This window comes from Sorex araneus, chromosome 3, assembly GCF_027595985.1.
Source record: "Sorex araneus isolate mSorAra2 chromosome 3, mSorAra2.pri, whole genome shotgun sequence".
Taxonomy (NCBI): Eukaryota; Metazoa; Chordata; class Mammalia; order Eulipotyphla; family Soricidae; genus Sorex; species Sorex araneus.
The window spans coordinates 192307069-192333546 of NC_073304.1; the positions used below are offsets into that span (position 1 = coordinate 192307069).

At 42.5% G+C, this 26478-nt stretch overlaps 1 protein-coding gene across 2 annotated transcripts in view; it reads left to right on the top strand.

Moving 5' to 3' along the window:
- Positions 1-26478, top strand: part of YWHAE (tyrosine 3-monooxygenase/tryptophan 5-monooxygenase activation protein epsilon) — a 45074-nt gene that overhangs the window by 12698 nt on the left and 5898 nt on the right. For both annotated transcript variants that reach the window (XM_055130330.1, XM_004604988.2), the window contains exons 2-5: positions 14898-15097; positions 20123-20229; positions 21568-21774; positions 24606-24742. In XM_055130330.1, the coding sequence (XP_054986305.1) occupies positions 14898-15097; positions 20123-20229; positions 21568-21774; positions 24606-24742 (651 nt within the window). The remainder of the gene's footprint in view (positions 1-14897; positions 15098-20122; positions 20230-21567; positions 21775-24605; positions 24743-26478) is intronic.

Sequence of the window (26478 nt, forward strand, 5' to 3'; positions counted from 1 at the left end):
TAGTAATTGTCCTGACTATTCTGTGCTGCTTCCTGTGGTGCTCAGGAGATCATTTGGTACCTGTTCAAACTTGAATCTCCAGCATGCAAAGCATTTGTATACTCTACCACAGCTTATATCCCTGGCTTTGTATTATTATTATTATTGTTGTTGTTGTTTGCTTAATAACTGGAGATCACACACCTGTGGTTGTGGTGCTCACATTTTCGGTGCTTGCTGGAGGTCACAGTTGTTTTGATGTTTGAATCCTGACTGGTGCTTCAGAGATTTGAGATTTCACTCACTGTTGCACTACTGTGGGTCCAGATCAGCAGAGCTGACAAGACAGGATTGAGACTATATATATGGGCAGCACCGAAAATCAAATTCTAGCTTTACAATTCAAGGCAGGCACTCTGCCGCTGAGCCATTCCCTTGGCCCAAGTGCTATATTCTTTCATAGAATTAACATACATGTTTGTTATTCAGCAGCTTGTCCTTTTCACTTAACAAAAAAAGACAACCAAAAAAAAAAAAGAAAAAAGAAACAAAATAACTTTGAATTTAGAGTTTGTGAATTAAAAAAAAAGCAAACCTTAAAAGTAATAGATTGGGGGGCCGGAGCAATAGCACAGCGGGTAGGGCGTTTGCCTTGCATGTGGCCGACCCGGGTTCGATCCCCGGCATCCCATATGGTCCCCCAAGCACCGCCAGGAGTAATTCCTGAGTGCAAAGCCAGGAGTAACCCCTGAGCATCGCTGGGTGTGACCCAAAAAGAAAAAAAAAGAAGAGATTGGGCCAGAGGGATAGTACCATGGGAATGGAGCTTGCCTTGCCAATCAACGAAGTTTGATTCATGATGCCACATCCCTGCCATGAGTGAACTCTAGCACCAGTGGGTGTGGCCCAGAACCTCTAGGCAAGCTGCCTTTCCTTAACCTTAGTGCCATGCACACAGTAAAACCAAATTGGACCATTGTAGGCAAACTAACACAAAACCATATTTTAACAAAAATCTAGTTTGTTCACCTAGGTTAGAATGCAGCCAAAGTTGAGGATTTCTGAAATAGACCGTTTGTTCTCAGATGCCTGACTAAATTAGTTACATAAAGTATTTATTAAAGATTTGAGGCTGGGGGCGGGGGCTGGAGCGGTAGTACAGTGAGTAGAGCTCCCTAGCATCTCATGGTCCCCTGGCACTGCCTGGAATAACTCCTGATTGAGGCTTGGCTGTCAAAGTGGTGGGCGTGGGAGGGGGTCTGGAGTTTATGTCCAATGGGAGCCCAGGTGGAGAGAAGTTGACACTGGTGGAACTGGTGTTAAAATACTTTATCACTGTATCACTGTTATCCTGTTGCTCATCTATTTGCGGGCACCAGTAATGTTTCCATTTTGAGACTTGTTACTGTTTTTGGCACACCTACGCCACGGTAGCTTGCCAGGCTCTTCTGTGCGGGTGAGATACTCTCGGTAGCTTGCTGGGCTCTCAGAGGGGTGGAGGAATCGAACCCGGGTCTGCCGCATGCAAGGCAAATGCCCGCTGTGCTATCGCTATCTATCAATAACCTTGTCAGTTATAGTCCTTTAAGTTACTAAAAAAATAAAATAAAATCACTGATTTGGGCAACATGCACATATACATCTTAAAGTGCATTTGTAATTTTTTTTTTTTTTTTTTTGCTTTTTGGGTCACACTCAGCGATGCTCAGGGGTTACTCCTGGCTTTGCACTCAGGAATTACTCCTGGCAGTGCTTGGGGGACCATATGGGATGCCGGGGATCGAACCCAGGTCGGCCGCGTGCAAGGCAAACGCCCTACCCACTGTGCTATCGCTCTGGCCCCGCATTTGTAACTTTTGAGCTGGAGCAATTGTATAACATCTAAGACAGTGGCCATGCATGTAGCCATAGTGTAGCTGGTAGGGTGGTTGCCTTGCAAGCAGCCTACCCAGGTTTTATCTCCAGCATCCTATGTGGTTCCCTGAACACCATCAGGAGTGATTCCTGAGTACAGAGCCAGGTAGTCAGGAGTTATCTCTGAGTATCCCTAGGTGTGTGTGTGTGGGTCCCCTCCAAAAACAAACAAAAAAAACCCCAAACCAAACTTTTTTTTGTTTTTGCTTTTTTGGGTCACACCTGGTGATGCACAGGAGTTACTCTTCGCTCTGCACTCAGGAATTACTGCTGGCAGTGCTCAGGGGACCATATGTGATATTGGGAATCAAACCGGGGTCAGCCGCGTGCAAGGCAAATGCCTTACCCCCTGTGCTATTGCTCCAGCCCCCCAAACCAGACTTAAGTGCTCAACAATTTACTGTGTCGTCCATGTGATCTCTTATAACTCCATCCCAAGTTGTTTCTCAGGAAACAAGCCTGTAGAAGTTTAGTAGTACAAATCAGGTAGATTTTGCAAAATTAGATTTAATTTGAAGTACTGTTTCTGAAGTTACGGGTTCTTCTGTATCTTATCATTCTGTGTCATTCTTGTAAACCTCCAGACCAGGCCAGTGCTTGCCCCAGTGATCCTGAGAACCACCAGGGCCAACCTCAGTGGTGTTTGGGAGGCCACATGGTGCTGGGGCTGGATGTGGACCAGTGTGTGCTAACTAGGCATGTGCTTCATCTACCTGGCCGCTTTTATTTTTTAAGTAAAGATTGGTAGGTTGAACTCCTTACATTTAATGCCTTTCATGCCCTTTTTTCCTTTTTTTGGCACACTTGCTGGTACTCAAGGCTTTTCCTGGCTCTTCATTTAGGAATCACCTCTGGTGGTGCTTCAGTTATCAGACTGGGATTCCAGGGATTCAGCTGCATCTGCTGCATGTGCAATTTACCTAATGTAAATTTACCTAATGTAAAAGGGGATCTTCAGAGACCATATGGAGTTCTGGGGGTCATGGCAAGCATCTTACTGTTCGATATCTCCAGCTTTGTTTCTGTTCTTCTATTTTTTTTTTATTTAATTTTTTTTTTGTTTTTGGACCATACTCATTGGCACTCAGAGGTTACTTCTGGCCCTGCATGGTAGTGCTTTGGGGAGTGTGTAGGATGCCAGAGATTGAACCTGGGTCAGCTACACCTGGAAGGCAAACACACTACCTGTTGGTATTATCTCCAGCCCTATTTCTGCTCTTTTAAATGAAATTTATATGAATGTGGTTTAATTGACATTTCAGAGGCTTTTTAAAAACACATGTATATTTAGGTAGTATTTTTAATTAAGGATTGGAGAGTACAGGGGTTAAGATTTGGTTCCCCCAACTCATCCTGGTTTTATCCTCAGCACTACACATGAGCCCCCAATACAGAGCCAGAAACTCCTTTTTTTTTGGGGGGGTCACCTGGCAATGCACAGGGGTTACCTCCTGGCTTTGCACTCCGGAATTACTCCTGGTGGTGCTCAGGGGACCATATGGGATACTGGGACTTGAACCCGGGTCGACCGCGTGCAAGGCAAATGCCCTACCCACTGTGCTATTGCTCTAGCCCCAGAAATTCCTCTGTCTCCCAAAAAACAGGTTTTAGGCTTACTTTTTTTTTTTTAATTTAGGCACTTAATATTTCAGTTTAATTACATTGGTTTAGTTTCAGGCCTCACAGGTGAAGCTACTTTCAGCTCTTCCCCCCTCCCCCCTTTTATGTCACAACCGGCGATGCACAGGGTTTACTCCTGGCTCTACATTCAGGAATTACTCCTGGTGGTGCTCAGGGGACCATATGGGATGCTGGGAATTGAACCCTGGTTGGCCGCGTGCAAGGCAAATACCCTACACGCAGTGCTATTACTCCAGCCCCACTTTAGGTCTTCTTGTGGGTCACTCCTGGCTTGAAGGAACCATGCTGTTCTGGTAATTGACTCTGGTGTCCTGCTTGCTTGCATGCACGTGCTTCAGATTTCTGTTGTTAAAATATTTCTTTTTTGGGGGCTGTAGCGATAGCACAGCGGGGAGGGTGTTTGCCTTGCATGCGGCCGGCCTGGGTTCAATTCCCAGCATCCCATATGGTCCCCTGAGCACCGCCAGGGGTGATTCCTGAGTGCAGATCCAGGAGTAACCCCGGGTGTGACCCAAAAAAACAAACAAAAAAAATTTCTTGTTTTGTTTTGGGGCCGCATCTGGCAATGCTCAGGGATCACTCCCGATGGGCTCTGGGGACCATATGCATGGGACCTACATGCTATACTTGTTCCAGCCCCTTAAAAAACTTTCCTTCTGTTAATGGTGGGGTTTACGCAGTTTTTTTTTTCTTCTTTGTTTTTTAGTTGCTCATGATGATTTGTTAGACATTCCATATACCAACACCAATCCCACCACCACTGCACCAATCCCACCACTATTATCTCCAACTTTCCCTGGTTAACCATCTCTTAAGTTTGCCCCTATAGCTGGACCCCAATAATTTATTTTATATTGCTTGTTATAATTTGCTAAAAATATGATCAAAAATATTTTCTTAGAAAGTGAAGATTGTATCCAATCATGGAGACAGTAAACCTTGCATAAGAGATCATTAAGATGTTGTTATAGGGTAAGCCCTATAACTATTTATATTTTGCTAATTGTAGTTTGCTGTCTATATTACATTCCATTCAATCTGGTGTGTTATTCTTGGTTTATCAGTGTTGTAGAGTTTGAGAAGTTGTCTGCTTTAGGAAGTCTGGTTGATTTTTTTTTTTTCTTTTTGGGTCACACCTGTCAATGATCAGGGGTTACTCCTGGCTGTGCACTCAAAAACTCCTTGCAGTGCTCAGGGAACCATATGGGCTGCAGAGGATCAAACCTTGGTCTGCCGCCTGCAGGGCAAATGCTCTACCCACTGTACTATCGCTTGCAGGTCTCTGCAAGGCAAAGTGCCCTACATACTGTACCATCACTCTGGCCCAAGTTTTTACTATAAATGTTACATTAGTTTATCTCATGGAGGTAAAGACTTCTGTGTGATTATAGATGAATTCATATAAAATGCATTCTGATAAGGCCCAAACTAGTAATATTAAACAGCCATGCTTGATAACTAATGATTTGGTCTCGAGACAACTTTGTTGAGGTGATTTTTATAATTACAAAAGAAGTTTTACAGTTTCCATTTTACCAACCGTTCTCACTATAGTTCTGTGTCATCCCTTTACATTTTTTCTGCTTGACACAGTGAGTTGGGAAGCTTGCCTTCTTCTAGGCGAGGAATTTATTTCCTTGAGTTTTTTATTTTGGGTCTTTGGAGGGTTTTTTTTTTCTTTCTTTTTGGGTCACACCCAGAGATGCACAGAGGTTACTCCTAGTTTATGCACTCAGGAATTATTACTCCTGGCGGTGCTTGGGGGACCATATAGGATTCTGGGAATCGAACCTGGGTCAGCCGCATGCAAGGCAAACACCCTACCCACTGTGCTATCACGCCAGTCCCAGGTTTTTAAAGATAGATCTTAGTTATCTGAAAATTCACTCTGATCATGTCATCCAGGTTACTTTTTGAATATTTGAGAAGGGGGATTATCAATTTGCAGTGGAGCTGTTTTAGATCATACTTTTTAAAAAATTTTTTGGTTTTTTTTTTTTTTTTTTTGGCTTTTTGGGTCACACCTGGTTGATGCACAGTAGTTACTCCTGGCTCTGCACTCAGGAACCACTCCTGGTGGTGCTCAGGGGACCATATGGGACGCTGGAAATCAAACCCGGGTCGGCCGAGTGCATGGCAAACGCTACGTACCCACTCGCTGTGCTATTGCTCCAGCCCTGAGATCATACTTTTAAATGAGTTTAAAATTTAAACTTGTTTATTTATTTATTTTGGTTTTTGGGTCACGCCCGGCGATGCACAGGGATTACTCCTGGCTCTTCACTCAGGAATTACTCCTGGCAGGTGCTCAGGGGACCATATGGGATGCTGGGATTAGAACCCGGATTGGCCTCATGCAAGGCAAACGCCCTACCCGCTGTGCTGTTGCTCCAGCCCCCAAAATTTAAACTTGTTTAAATGAAAATTTCACTCATTTAAATTTCAGAAGTAAAATTTAACCATTGTTAAATTATCTTAAGCGTAGGGGCTGGAGTAATAGCACAGCAGGTAGGGCAGCTGTTTGCCTTACACGCGGCCGACCCAGGTTCCATTCCCAGAATCCCATATGGTCCCCTGCGCACCACCAGGGGTAATTCCTGAGTGAAGGGCCAGGAGTAACCCCTGTGCATTGCCGGGTGTGACCCAAAAAGCAAAAAAAAAAAAAAAATTATCTTAAACATAGTTAAGTATAAATATAAAGTTCAGAGGTTCAGGGTTATTAATACATTAATATTGTCATGCAGCTTTCACCACCACCCCATAATTATTTTTGGTTTTTTTTGGGGAGGGTCTTTATTTCTGCGCTCAGATGTGACCACTGACTATGTTGGATGAACTTTACATATATGGTATCAGGGAATTTGAATCCACTATGTACCAATCCACTGTGTCCTGAGCCTTTGTGCTCTCTCTGGGTGCTGTTTTATCCAAATCCTGACTAACATTTAGTTTTCTTGTTTACTCTTTCTTTTTTTGCTGTTTTTGTTTTTTTCTTGGGTGGGCGTGGCACACACCTGATGGGGCTCAGGACTTACTCCTGACTGCACTCAGGGATTACTCCTGTAAGGAGTTGGGAGACCATCTGTGGTGCCAGGGGTCAACCCTGATCTGTTGCATGCAAAGATGGCGCTCCAGCACTATGGGCCATCTCCCTCTCTTTGCATTTTTGTTATCCTAAATTATGTGTTTGAGATACACTAGTACTTTCACTGGACTAGAAAACTTTTTTTTCTTTTGGTTCTGTCATGGTCTGTTGATTCTTAGAGCATCTTGATTAGGAATAAAATCTTATTACTGTATAAAATAGCACTTTTAAATTACAGACTACTTTTTTTTGCTTTTTAGGTCACACCTGGTGAAGCACAGGGGTTACTCCTGGCGGTGCTCAGGGGACCATATGGGATGCTGGGAATCGAACCCGGGTCAGCCGCGTGTAAGGCAAACAGCTGCCCTACCCGCTGTGCTATTGCTCCAGCCCCAGTTTGGCTCTCTTGATTTCAGTGTTGTTGAGTGGTTTACTTGGTTCTATCTTTCCTTAATACCACCTTTGTACCTGACTCTCCTGACCAGGCCCCCATTGCTTTTTATCTTCCTCTCCCTTCCACTCTCTTTCCTTCTCTTCACATGCTGTGACCAGTCTTTAAAACATATGAGGGGCTGGAACTATGGATAGTACAGTGGGGAGGACATTTGCCTCACACACAGCCTACTCGGGTTCAATCTACAGTACCCCATATGGACCCCTGAGCCCTCCAGAAGTGATTCCTGAGCTCAGCTGGGAATAAACCCTGAGCACTGCTGGGTGTGGCACAAAAACTATATTGTGAGCTGCTGTCTGTTTTCAAGTCATTTCATGTATCAAGGATCAGATCAGCTTTCAGGATCAGATCATTAGTGGGAGTTTAGAAACACTTTCGTAAAGTATAAAAACAGACACCTGTACTGAATTCAATGAGCAGAACCTAGATTTTCATGAGGATGCTTCTAATTTTTATTTATTTATTTTTTAAGGGATAATCTAAATCAATCTCTCCCTCCTTTCTACCATTCCGCCCTTTCTTTCCGATTAGGGATCACTGGTGCGGGGTCGAGTCTAGGTTGATTGTGCATATGCTGTTCTCTCTCCGGCCCCCAAAACTAAATTTTCTTGTACAGAGGCTTCTGATTCAATTAAAAATTGCTGTAAAAGTACTGCAGAGTCTCTGGATCTTTCAGCATATTGAATTTACCTTGGGCAGTTAGGCGGACCATGTTTCTTCGAGGTATTTAAATACTGTTCTGGAAATAGTTATAGAACTCATGACCCCCCCTTTTTTTTTAAAATGTAGGGGTCACTGTCAGTGTCATCCCGTTGCTCACTGATTTGCTCGAGTGGGCACCAATAACGTCTCCGTAGTGAGAGTTGTTACTGTTTTTGGCATATCGAATATGCCACGGGTAGCTTGCCAGGCTCTGCCATGCGGGCGGGATACTCTTGGTAGCTGGGCTCTCTGAGAGGGACGGAGGAATGGAACCCGGGTATTACTGTTTATTCAGCCATTTATTAAGCTGACTGAAACTGAAATTCATGCCCCTTTAGGAAGACACTGTGTGTTGTGTGTGTTCACCCAGTCACTGGTGCTTAAGTTATTCCTGGCTCTGCTTAGGAGTGACCCCTGGTGGTACTACTGGGCCATATAGGGTGCCACGGATCAAATTCTGATCTTTGCATGTGTGGCCCCAGAAATACGAACATTGATTGGAGAACTCCTGAAGGCTTTGGAAAATAAGGTGTTTGGATTTGACATTCAAAGGAATGAATTTTCTTAGGCAAAAGGGCAGAGGTCATCAGTTAAAACCATTACAGCAAAAACCAGTACCTCTAATGCTTTGAGTGACAAGCTTTTTTTTTTTTGCTTTTTGGATCACACCCAGCGATGCCTAGGTCACTCCTGGCTCTGCACTCAGGAATCACCCCTGGCCATGCTCAAGGGACCATATGGGATGCTGGGAATCGAACCCGGATCGGCCGCATGAAAGGCAAACGCCCTACCCTCTGTGCTATTATCACTCCAGCCCCTGAGTGACAAGCTTTTGAGTGAATCTTTTAATAGTTTTTTAAAAACTACTGTGAGATAGGACTGGAATGATAGCACAGCGGGTAGGGCATTTGTCTTGCGTGTGGTTGACCCGGGTTCAATTCCTCCATGCCGCTCAGAGAGCTTGGCAAGCTACCCGTGGCGTATTCGGTATGCCAAAAACAGTAACAAGTCTCACGATATAGACACTACTGGTGCCCACTCGAGCAAATCGATGAACAACGGGATGACAGTGCTGCAATGCTACTGCGAGATAGACCCTTACAAAGCTGAATAATACTAGCATTTACTTGAAAGGTCTGTTGGAGATTATAGGCATGATTAGGTTTCATTCATAGTGTTCTAACACCCATCCCTCCACCAGTTGAATGACAAACTTTTTTTTTTACTTTTTGTGTCATACCTGGAGATGCACAGGGGTCACTCCTGGCTCTGTACTCAGGAATTACCCTTGGCAGTGCTCAGGGGACCATATGGGGTGCTGGGAATCAAACAAGGGTCGGCCGCTTGCAAAGCAAACACCCTACCTGTGTGCTATTTATCACTCTAGCCCGAGTGACAAACTTTCTTTCTTTTTTTTTTTTTTTGCTTTTTGGGTCACACCCAGCAATGCACAGGGGTCACTCCTGGCTCTGCACTCAGGAATTACTCCTGGCGGTGCTCAGGGGACTATATGGGATGCTGGGAATTGAACCTGGGTCGGCCTTGTGAGAGGCAAACGCCCTATCCGCTGTGCTATTGCTCCAGCCCCAGAGTGACAAACTTTCAAGGATAATGGCATGATATTTTCCTCTGGGGAATTTATCACTATCACTGTCACCCCCTTGCTAATCGATTTGCTCGAGTGGGTGCCAGTAACGTCTCCATTCATCCCAGCCGTGAGATTTTAGCGGCTTCTCCTTATTCATTTTTCCCAACGATTGGAGGCTCTTTTTTGGATCAGGGGAATGAGACCTGTTATTGTTACTGTATTTTTGGCATATTGAATACGCCATGGGGAGATTGCCAGGCTCTTCTGTGCTTCTGGTAGATACTGATTATGAGAGCAAGTTACTCATCTCTCTTTTTGATTATTTGATTGATTGATTGCTTTTTGGGTCACACCTGGCAGTACACAGGGGTTACTCCTGGTTCATGCACTCAGGAATTATTTCTGGAAGTGCTCAGGGGACCGTATGGGATGCTAGAATTGAATCCTGGTCAGTTGCATGCAAGGCAAATGCCCTACCTGCTGTGCTATCGCTCCAGCCCGTGGGGATTATTTTTCTGTATTTTCTGGTCTGTGCTTTGTAAGATTGAAAACCTTACAGTGCAAAAAAATTTGTTCAAACAGTTTGCAGGAATTTTGAATCAAATATAGAGATATTTGAGGTAAATGCTTGGTTAGTAAGCATTTTGGAATTAATATTCAGGGAGAGGTTAATTTGTGTGTAGTTATGAAAATTAGTAATCTTGCCTCTCCTGAAAATAAAAGTCTTATTTTACAGGTAGATTAAAATCAACACTAACAGGATAAAACCAGCGCAACTCTGGAGTCTCATTGCCTAGGTTGTAATATTATGTGATTATGAGAAAATCTAGCTTTTACTTTAAGCTCTTTAGTATTGATAAACAATGGGACAGTGCAGTGCAGTGTACATGGGGGAATAATACTGATATCTACTTGAAAGGTCTCTTGAACATTATGTGCATAAATTAATGTAGCGCATTTGGGCTAAACTACTCCTGAAAGTTTTGCTGACCTTATTTCATGCCTTTTTTTTTTTTTTTTTTTGCTTTTGGGTCACACCCAGCAATGCTCAGGGGTTGCTCCTGGCTCATGCACTCAGGAATTGCTCCTGGTGGTGTTCCGGCGACCATATGGGATACTGGGAATCGAACCCGGGTGCGTGCAAGGGTAATGCCCTATCCACTGTGCTATTGGTCCAGCCCCTCATGACTTGTTTTTTTAAAAGCCAGAGTGTTAGTACAACAGATTAGGCTCTTGTCTGCGAGCAGCTGGTGCAGATTCCATCCCTGGCATCTTATGGTTCGATGAGCACCCTGAGCAGGAGAGCGCCCTGAGTGCAGAGCCAGGAGCAAAGAACACAGCTGGGTGTGGCCTCTACACCACACCAAAACAAAAAAGTAAAAAAGCTAAAAGCTAAATATTTAAATGAATGCTTTCTGGTTCCCATAAGTGAATTAATTGTTTTATTACCACGTCTCTTATTTTTCCTATTTTTAAAAATTTGGACCACGTCCCCCAGTGCTGCTTGGGGGTAGTTCCTCTGGACTTTGGTACTGGCATTGAATCCAGGTCTCACATGCAAAGCATTTGTACTAGTCCTTTGATGTTCTTCCCCTCTTAATTATTATTTTTTTAATGCTTCAAGATTGCCTTTTAAAAATTCAGCTTTTCACCGCCAGGAGTAATTGTAATTCCTGAGTGCAGAACCAGAAGTAACCCCTGAGCATTGCCTGGTGGGCCCCAAAGGGGGGTGGAAACCCAGCTTTATTCAGGCTTAATTTTTTAAAATTTAAATAACAAAAAATCACATTCACATGTCCAGTTAAATAACTTGATAAATACATAGTTATATAACCACCACAGGTAGACCAATTTAATCACCTCCTACATTATATCTTTACTCCTTTGCATACAAACTCTTTACTTCATCCGTATCTTAATTACTGCTACTTACTTCATAGTTTTGCATTGTTCTGTAACTGTAAGGGTAGTCAACAGTTCTTTTTTCTAGTTAGCACAGTGTATTTGAGAATTTTGCATGTCATTAATTGTACTTTTTTTTTCTTCCCATGATGCCTGGAATTGAGTCTATGGCCTCACATGCAAGGAAAGTGCTTTCTATTGCAGAGCCTTGCTCGGACCTGCCACAATTGTATGTCTCTCCCCCCACCCCCCATGGACATTTGTATGAAGATTTTGCAAAGATTTATTCCCTGGGTCTGTAGGTCTGAGACTGGAATTACTCCATCTTAGTTTAACTGTAAGAAAAGGCCAGAGGTTCTGCTTCCCCCCCCCACCTTTAGTAAGCTAAATCCTGTAGACCAGTTCTGATTCTCTTGCTTTGGGCATTAGTTATTCCCTTATAATAGCAGATTTGGAGCAGGGGGTGGCACTGGGGACACCTGGCAGTTCTAGCTTACTCTTCGCTCTGCACTCAGATCAGTCCTGGGGGACTCGGGACCATATGGGGTGCTGGAATTGAACCTGCGTCAGCTGTATGCACTGCAGGCCTCTTAGCCGCGGCTCTAGTTTTCTGGCCCATCACATTAATATTTTCAAGAACATATTGAGGTAAAATTTTAAAACATTTTCCTGAGATTACACATAATTTTAGCACACTTAATAAGGCACCAGCTGCATCACAAACAGCTATAGGTGCAGGTAGTGTTAATGTAAAATACACATTTGGGTCTCAAGATTTTGAATTAGTAAAAGTTGAGGTTCTGTATGGCATGTCATTCAGTTTTTCTTGGTTTTGAACCACACTTGGCAATGCTCAGGGGGGTTATTCCTGCTCTGTGCTAAGGAATTGCTTCTGGTGGTGCTCAGGGGCCATATGGGATGCCAGGCTCGAACCAGGTTAGCTACACGCAAGGCAGAAGCCTTACCTGCTGTACTGTAATGATCTCTGAACCCCATATGGCATGTCTTTTCTTGAAGCTAGTTTTTTTTTTTTGTTGTTTTTTGCTTTTTGGGTCACACCTGGCAATGCACAGGGGTTACTCCTGGCTCATGCACTCAGGAATTACTCCTGGCGGTGCTCAGGGAACCATATGGGATGCTGGGGATCGAACCCAGGTTGGCCGCGTGCAAGGCAAACGCCCTACCCGCTGTGCTATCTCTCCAGCCCCTCTTGAAGCTAGTTTTTATCTGTATGTTTATTTAGCTAAATATACAGATAGAAATTATCTGTATGATTTTTGATTCTTTGTACCAAGTAGCCATTTCTTTTTTTCCTTTTTTTTCTTAAATATATTTTTTGTGCTTGGAGAAATCATCTAAGATCTGGGTTCCTTCCTTTGCTCGCCACCTAGTGGTAAAAATTAGAGCCATCACATGTTTTGCCATTAAATGACTTGATTAGAACTTACCACTTGATTAGAGGTAACAGGTACCCTTGAGAGAATGAAAACACACAAAGATCAGTTTAGTTTTGTATGTTAATGGAGATTTCCTTATCCTGTGACTGGTTGATAGGAAATAATTGTTTTGGTGGAATAATTTGTAAGAAGATAATGTCTTAAAAATTATTGTTTTGGGGGCTGGAGCAATAGCGTAGCGGGTAGGGCGTTTGCCTTGCACACGGCCAACCCGGGTTCGAATCCCAGCATCCCATATGGTGATTATCCTGAGCACCGCCTGGAGTAATTCCTGAGTGCAAAGCCAGGAGTAACCCCTGTGCATCGCCGGGTGTGACCCAAAATAAAAAAAAGCAAAAAAAAACCCTATTGTTTTGGACTATTCCCAATAGGTATTGAACTCCATGTGTGGCCCAGAAGGTATACTTTAGGTTTTATAAAGTAATTGATTGGTGCTGAGCAGTCAAACCCATGGTCTTAGACAATATTTATTCTTGGAAATGGGAAAGTCTTATTTTACTTTTTTTATTCTTTATATTTGGGTCACACTCGGCAATGCACAGGGGTTACTCCTGGCTTTTGCACTCAGGAATTAATCCTGGCGGTGCTCAGGGCACTGTATGGGATGCTGGGAATTGAACCTGGGTCGGCCCAATGCAAGGCAAATGACCTACCCACTGTACTATCACTCCAGTCCCAGTTTACTATTTTAATAAAAGAGATACTTGCAAACTGAATTAAAATGCTTTGATATCAATTGCTTTGATTCCATGAATTCTAGATTCCATTTTTATGGCTTTTTCTTTACTTTCTTTTGCATGTTTTTAAATTCATTGTGTTAGTTTTGATGATTGTATTAAATTAATACTTTGGGGCCTAGAGAGATAGTATAACAGGTAAGGAAGGCACTTGCTTCCTGCCAACCTGGGTTCAATTCTATATTCATTAAAAAAAATATTTTTGCTTGACTTTTTTTGTGTGTGTGTGTGGTGGTTTTGTTTTTGGGTCACAGCTGTCAGTGTTCAGTGTTCACTCCTGCATCTGCACTCATATCATTCCTGACAGTGCTCAGGAACCATATGGGGTGCTGGGGTTCAGCAACATGGAAGGCAAACACTGTAGCCGTTCTCTGGTTTTCCCAGGTTTAATTCTTTTTTCTCTCTTTTTGGGTCACACCCGGCAATGCACAGGGGTTATTCCTGGCTTTGCACTCAGGAATTACTCCTGGCGGTGCTTAGGGGACCATATGGGATGCTGGTAATTGAACCTGGGTCGGCCGCCTGCAAGGCAAACGCCCTAGCTGCTGTGCAGTTGCTCCAGCCCCACCAGGTTCAATTCTTGATACCACATATGGTCCCTTGAGCACTGCAAAAAATGATTCTTGAACATAGCAAATTGTTACCTAAACCCTAAACCCTCACGCCACCCTCTCTAACCTTTTTAAGAGAAGGAAAACCTGTGATAAGACTTTATTTTAGTTTTTTTTTTTTTTAAATTGAATCGCTGAAATTGTCATTCATGATAGGGCTTCAGGCATACAATGATTCAAAACCAATCTTTTTCACCTGTGTCCACTTCTCTCCACCGTTGTCCCCCTACCTACCCCCACTTGCCTACTATCCACCAGTTTGTTTGCTTTTACAAAAGGTGCTTCTAAAAAATTTTTACAGTGTTGGGCTAGAGTGATAGCACAGCGGGTAGGGTGTTTGCCTTGCACGCGGCCGACCTGGGTTTGATCCCCGGCATCCCATATGGTCCCCCAAGCACTGCCAGGAGTAATTCCTGAGTGCAAAGCCAGGAGTAAGCCCTGAGCATCGCTGGGTGTGACCCAAAAAGCAAAAAAAAATTTTTTTTAAAGTCTTTGTGTATTGTGGTTACAGTACTGTTGCTGATAGGATTTCATACATAACATTACAACCATTTCAGCCTCCTCCTGGTTAAATGCTTCCCTCCACCACACGTGTTGCTCTTCCCTGTCCTGTCTCCCAGCCCCCTTAAGTGACATTTTCTACTGAGTACCAGTTCTCATGTTCTTTGTTTTCGTTTTCTTTGGGTATTCGTTATATGTTTGAGAGAGATTCTGTATCAGTCTCTCATACTAACTTCACTTAGCATGTTACTCTTCAGGTCCCTTCACTTAGCAAATTTCATGATTTTATCACCTGGCTCATCAGGTCTGATTTTACTGTTTTACAGAAATGGTGGAATCAATGAAGAAAGTAGCAGGAATGGATGTGGAGTTGACAGTTGAAGAAAGAAACCTCTTATCTGTTGCATATAAAAATGTGATTGGAGCTAGAAGAGCTTCCTGGAGAATAATCAGCAGCATTGAACAGAAAGAAGAAAACAAAGGAGGAGAAGACAAACTAAAAATGATCCGGGAATATCGACAAATGGTAAACCTAGCGCCCACAACCCCATGTGGGATTGGGTAACTGACTGTGGCTATCATGCAAAAATTTGTAACAGTAAAAGGTTTCAAGATGTACAATGACCAAAATAATTCAGAATCAACTGTTTAATAAATCTGAGGTATTTCTTGCAGTACTTGTGCATGTTACATTTCTTGGGCCAAAAACAGGTAAAAGTTAAAGAACTTTTCTTAAAATGTTTTTATAGATTTATGTCTTTAACACAGCCTGATTATGAAATTATGTAATTATGAATATTTTAGGGCAGTTATAGGAAAACTTTCTCCTTCAGTGCAAGAGTAGTGTTCAGCTTTGATCACCAAAAAATAAACAACTAGATTTTTGGTTTTGGACTTATACCAGTGGTGGTTGTGTCTTGCTCTTTTGCAGTGCTTGGTGGGGACCATGTGGGACTGAACTTGGACTTCGTGCAAAGCAGATGCTTATCCCATTGAATTATGTCTCCCAGTCTTTTAAATTTTGTTTCTGTTGCAGTGATAACTGCAACATGAGTGACTTGAAAATGGCATTTCAAAAAATATTTGTGCTGTTTCTTTGTACCATACAATTGATACTTTCTCTGATTCTTCCCCCCCTCCCCCCAGTAATAGAAAATAACAGGATTTGGGATTTGGGGTCTGAAGAGACAGACAGTAGGTACTTGCCTTGCACATGTTTGACCTGGGTTTGATCCCTGGCGTTCCCTGTGGTCCCCTGGTACCTCCAGGGGTAATTCCTAAACGCAGGGCCAGGAATAGCCCACTGAGTATTGCCTGGTATGGCCCCCCAAAATCCAAAACCCGCCTATGAAGTTTGTTGTGTGTATTTTTTTTTTAAAGAATTTTATTGAACCACCCTGTGGAAAATTACAATGCTTTCAGGCTTAAGTCTCAGATACACAATACTGAAACAACCATCCCTTCACCAGTGCCCATATTCCACCACTAAAAACAAAAACAAAACAAAACAACAACAAAAAAACAGTACACCTCCCATCCCGCCCCCTCCCCCCCCCCATAACTGATAAATTTCACTTTACTTTCTCTTTACTTTGGTTACATTCAGTATTTCAACAAAAACCTCACTATTATTGTTAAGAGTTCCCCACTAGCGTCAGACCTGTTGTGAAGAGATATTAGGCCTCGCTACTGCGGCCACGCGGTTTTGGATTTCTGTACTTTAGCAACTAAGTCTAGGGAGATTTCTTCCAGATATTGGATCATTGCAAGTTTGTAAACCCCATCTGTGGTCGTCATAATATGGCGGTCACCACGCCCTTCACCCCCAGCAAGGAAGAGGCGAGAGAGAAATACCTTTCCCCTCCTGGGCAGGCATGGGGCTGCGACTTAGTTCTCAGTCTGGAGACATTCTGCGAGGAGCTGCCCATGCCGAAAACTTTAGCTGGTGTCTGGAGTCATGCTCGTGCAGCTGCGGAGAGGCCGCACACATGTGCGGCCCCCGGGATCACATCTTGGCGGCCTGTTGTGTGTATTTTTTAAAAACTGTGCAGATAGTATTAATATGAGTATTGGCCAAAAAGGGTGGATAGCCATTGATCTGGTATAATGACTCAACCAGAGTCAGATTTTCTTCCCCTCAGAGGGTATTTAGAGGTAGTTTTAATTGTACACAGCTTGGTAATTTTTGAGTAAGGTAGGGTTACTGTTTTTTTTCTTTTTTTTTTTTTTGTAAAGTTGTTCACAATACTTCTATTACTTTTAATGTTTGAACACCAATCCCACTACCGTGCACCTTCTCACCATCATAAGAGGAACGTGTGTAAAGATTGTTGTATTTCATCCTGGAGCCATTTAAGCCCTTTTATAATTAAAAGCACGTATGTTAAACCCAAACAAATGTGTGCTACTTTTGGTACATCAGTGGGCTAGAGTATGAGAGGTCACGTAGCTGCGCTCCAGGACGTTCTGTGGTGCTCTCTTCCGGGAGCTTTGTTTCATAGTGTCTGGATCTTGGCCGTTGATGAAATTATATGGGGGGGGAGTGCAGGGGGACACAAGGCAGTTTGTGGATGTGACTGCCTAGCTACTGGAAAACTAGGGAGCTGGGGGGAGGAGGCCAATCCCATTATGAGCGAGCTTGGAGATCTCAGTTATGGGTCCTGCATACCTGGGTTTTTCTGCAGGTTGATAGGGTTACTGTTAAACATTTCGCCATTTACAGAATAGCCTTCCTTCAAATTACCAACCACCCTGCCCCCATCAAAGTATCAATAGTATTGCTGTTGAGAAGTGAACTAGTGGCTGAGAGAGGTATGAAGCAATATAATGAGGAAATTATGGAAGCTCGTAGCAGCATGGAGCATGAAGTTGGTACAGGGAGGAAAAGAGAAAACTTTCTTTTTACTATTTCATGCTGTTATTGGTGTAGTTTTGAGGTAGGGATGTGTTTATAATATCTACAATAGTATACAATAGTTAATCTTTTTTTTTTTTTTTTGCTTTTTGCTTTTTGCGTCACACCCAGTGATGCTCAGGGGTCATTCCTGGTTCTGCACTCTGGAATTACCCCTGGCCGTGCTCAGGGGACCATATGGGAATTGAACCCGGGGTGGCTGCGTGCAAGGCAAACGCCCTACCCGCTGTGCTATCACTCCAGCCCCTACAATAGTTAATCTTTAAATGACCCGTAAAGGTAGTTATTATTCCAAACTATTGACAGGACAAACTGAGGTTCTAATTGATCAATTTTATTATAATAACTTAGAAGTTAGAGCCAACACCTATTTTCCCATTAGTCTAAAATATAGTGAGAACTATCAGCAGGCAACTTTGGTTGTCTCAGAAGGCTAATGAGTTGAAAAACTTAATGGTGTGAAGAGACTGGCGAGATAGCTCATAGAGGGATCAAACATGCTCTGCATGTGACAGTCCTGGTTTCAAAACCGGCACTGGATGGCCCCCCAACTCTGGGAGCAATAGCTCAAAAACAGAAATTTGTATATACTTCATAGCTTGTTATAAAGAGAAAAATCTATGTGCTAGATAGTGAGATTTGGGCAAAGTAGAAAAGGAAGTAGTGAAGAGAGACACTGATACATTGGGAGATGAAAGATTCACTGGGGTAGGGCCAGGAGGTAAGGCCTTGCCTTGGTTTGTTCCCTGATATGGCTTATGGTCCTCTGAGCACTGCAGGGTATGGCCAAAACCCTTCTCTTCACCTTTTCATTTCCGAGGAAAAGATTCTAGGCGCTGGGGTCTTGGTGTATGTATCACAAAGGACTGGTAATAGTGAAATGATTAGAATTTAAGCTAGACTAGAGCATTATAGTTAAAAGTACTGTGAAAAGAAGTGAGTGACAATATTTTGCTTTGGCGTACAATTTGGGGGGGTACCATTATTAGATACAGATCTCAAATTATTAAAAGTGATTTTTTAAATTGTTTATGTTTCTGGACCAGCGATTGGGTAACTGGCTCTGTACTCAGCAGTCACTCCTAGCTATGCCTGGGACCATACAGGATGCCAGGGATTGAACCTGGATGGCTGCATGCAAGGTAGATACCCTCCCCATTGTACTGTCTGGCCCCATCTACTATTAAAGTAATTGGCAGTTGAATATAATAGTAGTCACGCACCTGAGTATTGGTGCAAACTGTTTATGTTCGATTTTTTTTTTTTATGTCATCCTCGTAGAAGGTGACTTAACCAGGCTTCAAATTTTAGCTCAGATTCATTGTTATTTTGTTTTTCCCCCAATTGTGGTGGCCACATCCATAGTGCTTTAGTTACAGTGTGGTGCAGAGGTTAGGCTCCCTGGACCTTGCACATGGCAAGTGGATGCATACTTTACCACTTAAACCATTGTCCCTGACCCCTCTTTAGGTTGGTAATTGCCGGGGGTGGCGGGAAATGCATTTATAATTATTTTCTTATTAAAGAAGTTAATAAAGGGGTTAAGGTGCATGCCTTGCTGCAGCTTTTACTCCAGTTTAATCCCCAGCAGTACATATGAGCCCCAGGGCATCTCTGGGTGTGGTGGTTCCCCCAAAACAAAGAAGTCAGGGTCAGAAAGATAATACAGGGGCTTGGGCACCAACTTGCAAGATGCTAACCCTGGTGTATCTCCAGTACCACATAAGATACTGCGGATACTACCAGCGATGATCCCTGAGCACCACTGAGTGCTACCCCAAAGCAAAAAATAATATAAATGTTACTTAATAATTCCTTAATTGTGTAACTGAATTGAAAGTACTTTTACTTTTTAGGGGGTGTTTGGAGACCGCACCCATCTGCTCAGGGTTGCATGGGGATTGTTCCCAGTAATGTGGAATATATGTAGTATATGGTGGCCAGGGATTTAACCCGACCTCCCACAAGTAAAACATGTTCTTTAGTCCATTAGGTATCCTCTCTAGCCCCTTACCTAAAAGTACTTAACTTCGTAGTGCGTAGAAAGTAGGGTCATTTCTACAACCTAGAGACAAATTTTCTGCCTCCCTGCTGTCTTTTGAGGGGGAGGTGGAAGCCGTAGAATAGAGGCATGCATATTCTAAGGATAGAATTCCCACAGGACCCAACAATTCCATCTCTTCTACACCCAGTATACAACATTAAATAAAAAAGATGTATGCATACTCGTGTTCATTGTGGCACTTAGTACAGTGGCTTGAATATGGAAACAACACAGATGTCCAAAAACAGATGAAGTAAAGAAGTTTTATATACTGTACAGCTATAAGAAAAGGTGAAATAATACAGTTGGACCACATGGATGGAATTGAAGGACATAATGTCTAAGCAAAATAAGTCAGAGGAAGGACAAAGTACACAGATCTTATCTGTGACATATTAAGAGGCAGTAAAAAGGGCATAGGCAGTTCTGAACAGTGGTCTTGGATTATAAAACTGATTCTTAAGGAGTGGTGAGAAGAGTGAAGTTGGATTAGAAGTGACTTAAACACTTGATTTTTAATTTAGTCACCGTAAATTAAAAATTATGATGGATTTCAGGCTTGATTTAAAACAATTTTTGACTTTTTTTTCCAGGTTGAGACTGAGCTAAAGTTAATCTGTTGTGACATTCTGGATGTACTGGACAAACACCTCATTCCAGCAGCTAACACTGGCGAGTCCAAGGTTTTCTATTATAAAATGTAGGTTCTATACTACAAGGGAAAATGTAAGATTAAATGTTGGCTGTCTTAGAGTTAGTAGCGTTGGGGATCACAGTCAGGTGGCATGCACTTTTCCAGTTGAGCCACACCTCCCAGCTCTGGGATTTTGACTTTTCCTTAGGAGTAGTTTAATATTCGAAGGAGTGAGTTTTGGGAATGAGTTAGCCTTGGGGTAGGAGAGTAAGTAGTACAGCAAGGAAGGTGCTTGCCATACAGGTGTCTGACCCAGGTTTGGTCCCAGGAATTCCATATGGTCCCCTGAGCACTGTGGATTGTAGCCTAAAAAGGGGGGGGGAAAGAAGTCTTAAAAATGTTACTTTTTGAATACTTTTTTGAAAATTCTTGCTTAATGTTAACAGAAGTCTTAATATTTAAGAAGATCAAACTAAATTTTGCTTTTACCTAATTTACATTAGTTTCCTAGTGTGGGGTTTCTCCCCTAGCTATAGTAATGGACAGCAGAGTTAATATTCGTTCCACCTACCCATCTTGCTTCTGGGCACACCGGCAATGCTCAGGACTTCTAACTCTGCTGAGAAATAACTTCTGGCAGGGCTTGGGGGACCATATGGGATTCTGGAGATTGAGCCCAGTTTGGTGGTGTGCAAGACAAGCGCCCTTCCCCCTGTACCCTATTGCCAGCCCCAATCTAGTTCACCTTAATTACTATTTTATATTGTTTGATTTTATTAATAACACCTTTATGCTATTATTTGATACCATTTATCTATATGCTAGACTATAAAGTGGTAATTCTGGGTGGTGGGTTTGTTGTTGTTGTTGTTTGTTTGTTTTTTTGCTTTTTGGATCACACCCAGCGATGCTCTGATTACTCCTGGCTCTGCACTCAGGAATTTCTCCTGGCAGTGCTCGGGGGACCATATGGGATGCCGGGAATTGAAGCCACGTGCAAGGCAAACGCCCTACCCACCCTACCCGCTGTACTATCGTTCCAGCCTGTAATTATTTGTTTTTGAGAACTTACAGTTAATTTTTTTTTAGGATTTTGCTTGTATATGACTATGAAATCTCAAAAAAAACAAGTAATCATTTTTTGGGGCTGGAGCAATAGCACAGCGGGTAGGGCGTTTGCCTTGCACGCGGCCAACCTGGGTTCGATTCCCATATGGTCCCCTGAGCACCGCCAGGAGTGATTCCTGAGTGCAGAGCCAGGAATAACCCCTGTGCATCGCCGGGTGTGACCCAAAAAGAAAAAAAAAAAAAGTAGTACTTTTTTAAGGAAAATCAGTAAAACTGTTGTTAATTATATTTTATGTTCATTTAAAATACTATTCTTAATTCTTATTTTTATTTTAGGAAAGGGGACTACCACAGGTATCTGGCTGAGTTTGCCACAGGGAATGACAGGAAGGAAGCTGCAGAGAATAGCCTAGTGGCTTACAAAGCTGCTAGCGATATTGCAATGACAGAACTTCCACCAACGCATCCTATTCGCTTGGGTCTTGCTCTCAACTTTTCTGTATTCTACTATGAAATTCTTAATTCCCCTGATCGTGCCTGCAGGTGAGTACAGAAGTTCCAACTGAAAGTGAAAAGGGTTACAAAGGAGATTAATTGCTTATGTTTGTCTTCTTCCCTCATACTACCTTTGGGCATGTAAAAATTCTCCTTTTTGTCCTCTGTTTTGGACTCATGACTTAATTGGGGTAGGCTTAGATGACCAAGCAGTACCAGAGATCAAACCCAGCCCTTTCACGTGTAACATTTGTGCTCAGCCCATTGAGTTATCTGACCCTATTATAAGATTTAGACTTTTAGTTGAATTATTTTGGCATAAGACGTACAGTTTTGTCACTAAAATAACAGGTTAATTGTGATAGGAGGATTCAGTCTTTGTACACGTTTTTATTTATTTTTGTTTGTACACATTTTTAATGCAAGTGATGGTTTGTATATTCTGTTTTAACATAAGCAGTTTTACATCTTACAAATGCATGTTTCCACATATTTCAGATTTTTGTTTGTTTTGGGGGGACTATACCAGGGGTGCTCAGGGCTTACTCTTAATTCTGAGCTCATGGATAAAGCTGCGTGTTGCTTGAGAGACCATTGGGGTGCCAGGGATTGAACCCGGGTTAATCACATGCAAGTCAAATACCCTGCCATATTATTGTTCCGACCCACATTTTGTAATTTTCCGCTTTTTGGATTTAGGTTTTAAAAATTGAGGAACATCTCTGTACATTTTTAGAAACAAAATCTGTTAAATACATAACTTGAAAATAATTTTTCTTTCTTCTTTGGATTTTGGGTAATAATTGGCATTGCTCCCAACTTGGTGTGCAGGGTTTCTACTAGTGATGCTGGGCATCCAACCTGGCCCTTCCGCTGCAGAGTATTTGCTCCAGCTCTTTGATTATTTCATTGTGTTCATTTTAAAGTCTTATCTCCATGGCATTGTGTATATACATAAATGGGCTGGAGAGAGAGTACAGCAGGTAAGGTGTTTGCCTGGACATGCAGCCTACCTGGGTTCCAGCCCCTGCACCCAAATACCGTCCCTTGAGCTTGGCCTGGTTTGTCCCCAGTTTCTCCCCCCTCCCCTCACGCCCCCTCTCTAAAAAGTATAATATTGTGTGAGTGGAACTTCTGCCTATGCTTGATCATCGCTTGAAACAAATTTGCTGGGGTTGGAGTGAGGGGATTATGCCATACCTGGCAGTGCTTGTGGGGTATTTCTGGCTCTGCCACTAGGAAGTGGTTAGACAAAATGATTTTATATTTATATAAACTGCTTTGTTCAGCCGTTAAATTTAGATTATGTTACACAACATGTATCAACTTGGAATACAGACAAAATAGCTCTAATCAGAGGTAAAAACAGGCAGGTGGAGATTACCAAGAACCAAGGGACAGAACAAAATGAACGCTCATGCTTTTGAACACTGCGTGGTGTAGCTCTAAAACAACAAAAAAGCATTTGCTGTTGAAGTCTTAAGATATCTAAATATTTATTTTTCATGTGCTTTGAACATGAAAAATTGCGTTCCAATATTAGGAACTTTTTTGTTTTCGAAGCTTTTTTCCCTCTCAGTTTCAGCTCTTATATTTTTGGTTTGATTCATTTTAAGACTTTATGGTGGTTTGAGCTACCTACTTCCTGGTGCTTTTAGGGTGGTGCTGGGTGGATATTCCTTGCTGGAGGTTACTGTTTTTCAGTTGCTTTCCTCACACTTACAGAAAAAGCTGCATACTTTTTGTTGTGCCAGGGAACCTAGGGTCAGATTGCATTCAGTCATGTGGGCAGAGACTGGAATTGGCTTCATGCTTTTAAGGCAGGCAAGTTTGCCTTTGTCCGTAGATCTTAGGTTGTTTTAAGATTTTAGTCTTCTTTGCTTCCCTTTGATTTTGTTACAGTACACAATAAATGTGTTTTTTCTTTTGTAAATGAAATAGTTTGTATGTTAGCATTTTTATGGGCTTTGTGTTGCTTTAAGATGTTAAAAGTATTTTTTTTTTTCAGCATTAAAACTTTATTAAAGAAGTGAGTCATTTACTGGAACTGAGTAATAATAGAATCATGATTTGTTTCCGGGGGGGTCATACCATGCTCTGGGACTACTTCTGGTGGAGTGGAAATCTTGGAGTTTGAGGACACACAAGGGACTCAGGAAATGTAGCACAATTCACATCTGAAATACTAAGTCCAAAGTGACATTTTCCTTCTTATTTCTTTTTTAATTAAATTTTTTTTCTTTTTCTTTTAGTTTTGGGCTATACCTGACAGTGTTCAGGGGTTTACTCCTGGCTCTGTGCTGAGGAATAACTCCTGGAAGTGCTGGTGGACCATATCGGATGCCAGGGATAAAACCTGGGTCCACCATGTGCAAGGCAAATGCCCTGCCTGCTGTACTATTGCTCAGGCATAACCGTTTCCTTTTTATAGACTGTATGGACTAAGGTGCTTGGCTTGCGTGCAGCTGACCCAGGCTTGATGCCTAGTACTACATGGCCCCCCTTGATCACCAGAAGGATTTCTGAGTACCACTAGGTTTGGCTCAAGACCCCCCGCAGAAAAAGCTGTGCTTTAAAATATACTACATATTTTAGTATATGGGGCTGGATTGATAGTACAGCGGGCTGGGCTTTGCCTTGAACATGGCCAACCTGGGTTCAATCCTTGGCATCCCATATGGTTCCCTGAGTACCGCCAGGTGTGATTCCTGAGTGCAGAGCCAGGAGTAACCCCTGAGCATTGCCGGTATGACCCAAAAAACCCCTTACCCCCCCCCCCCTAAAAAAATACACAGCTGTCTCATAGTTACTGTTTACCAATTGCACATTTGTAATCCCTTTTTTCTTTTTTGATAATGCTGTATTTTCAATCCGTACAGGTTGGCAAAAGCAGCTTTTGATGATGCAATTGCAGAACTGGATACGCTGAGTGAAGAAAGCTATAAGGACTCTACACTTATCATGCAGTTGTTACGTGATAATCTGACACTATGGACTTCAGACATGCAGGGTGATGGTAAGGACATTTTGAAGTTTATTCTCATAATACACTCAGAAACTTCCTGGGTTTTTCTTTTTTTTAACTTGATTTTTGAATATCAAGCTTTAAGACTCATAACCTATTTTTTAAACTATCAAATTTTATTAGCTTTACAGGAAGTGGTATTAAATAAATACTAATTGGGGCTGTGAGAAGATACATGGTCTTTTGCAAATGGGGATCTTTTTGTTAGAGAATTTTTTTCTTGTTTACAATTTTTGTTGAGCTTAGCCTGACTTTCCTCACACTTTGTATTTTAAGTATGGGGACAGGAAAGGTATTGGGGGAGACCTAAGACTTTTCTTGTGGTGCTGGGACTCTTAACACAGGGCATCTGGTGTGGAAGGCACATGCTGTACTGCTAAGCTGCACCTTCACTCTCACAGCACACTCCCTTTCTAATTTCTGTGCCACATCTGGCAGTACTGAGGATTACACTCAGGCCTCTTGCCTGCAGTGTGCCCTGCAGCCTATTGAGCTCTCTCTCTAGCCCCTACTAGCAGTTTGATTCTCAATATCAGGACTTCTCTTGAGTTTAGTTTTGAGTATCATAATCATTTATTTGATTGGATGGTGTCCTCTAGTCAAGACTAGATATAGATAGTGTCAGTGAATATTTATGAAGCATCTTAAGTTTTGCTCTGGATTCTGTAGAACAAAGAAAATGACTTCCCATAGACTCACAAGATGTCTGGCTTAGTGTTTTATGTTTTAGAACTTTTAGCTGTGAACAGTGTTTTGTTTTGTGGTTTGGGGCCATACCTGATGGTGTTCAGAGAACTGTTTGATGCTGGGCATTAAACCTGGGCTTCCTGCACACATGGCTCTTTGAACTAGCTCTCTGGCCCTTACCAGATTACTTCCTAAAGTTTAGTCTTATGATTTGGGGATGGGGAATCCATTGGCGTTGGCTATAAATGTGAAAGCCCAGCATTGTTAAATTTATTTTTATTTTGGGGCCACATCCTGTTGAACTCTAGGGAGTCTAAAGTGCATTCCTTTGGGCAAACTGGTACCATGTTAAGAGATTGAATGCTTGCACACTACATGCTCTGCTCTTTGAGCCATCTCTCCAACCCTACATTTGTTGATTTCTTTTTTTTTGGGGGGTGGAGCAAAAAAAAACCCAAACAGGTGTGCTCAGAGCTTACTCTTGACTCGACTCTGGGCTCACTCCTGGCAGTGGTTGGGGAATTTACAAATAAAAGCCAAGGATCAAAACTTGTCTGCTTATGCAAGGCAAGCACCTATCCACTGTATTCTGTGTTACATAGCACAGATTTGTTTATTTTGGAACGGTGGGAGATTGACCTGGACCACACGAGCTCAAGGCTTACTCCTGAAGGCCCTTGGGAATCACTCCTGGTGGGCTTCAAGGACCTTATGCGGTGCAGATGATTGAAGATTGAAGTACTCTACATGCTTCACTTTTTCTCCAGCTCCACTATTTTTTCTTTCTTTTTGGTTTGTTACTGAGCCATACTCTACCGTACTCAGGGCTTAATTGCTCAGGGAACCGCATGTGGTGCCTTTCGTGGAGGGCAAGTATTTTACTTGCTGTATTATTTCTCTTGCCCCAATTATTTGGGGCACACCAGACAGTGCTCAGGGCTTACTCCTGGTTCTTTGCTTGGGGGTAATTCCTGATAGGGTCGGTGGACCATATGGGGTGCCAGGTATCGAACCTGGGTTGGCCATGGGCAATGCAACTA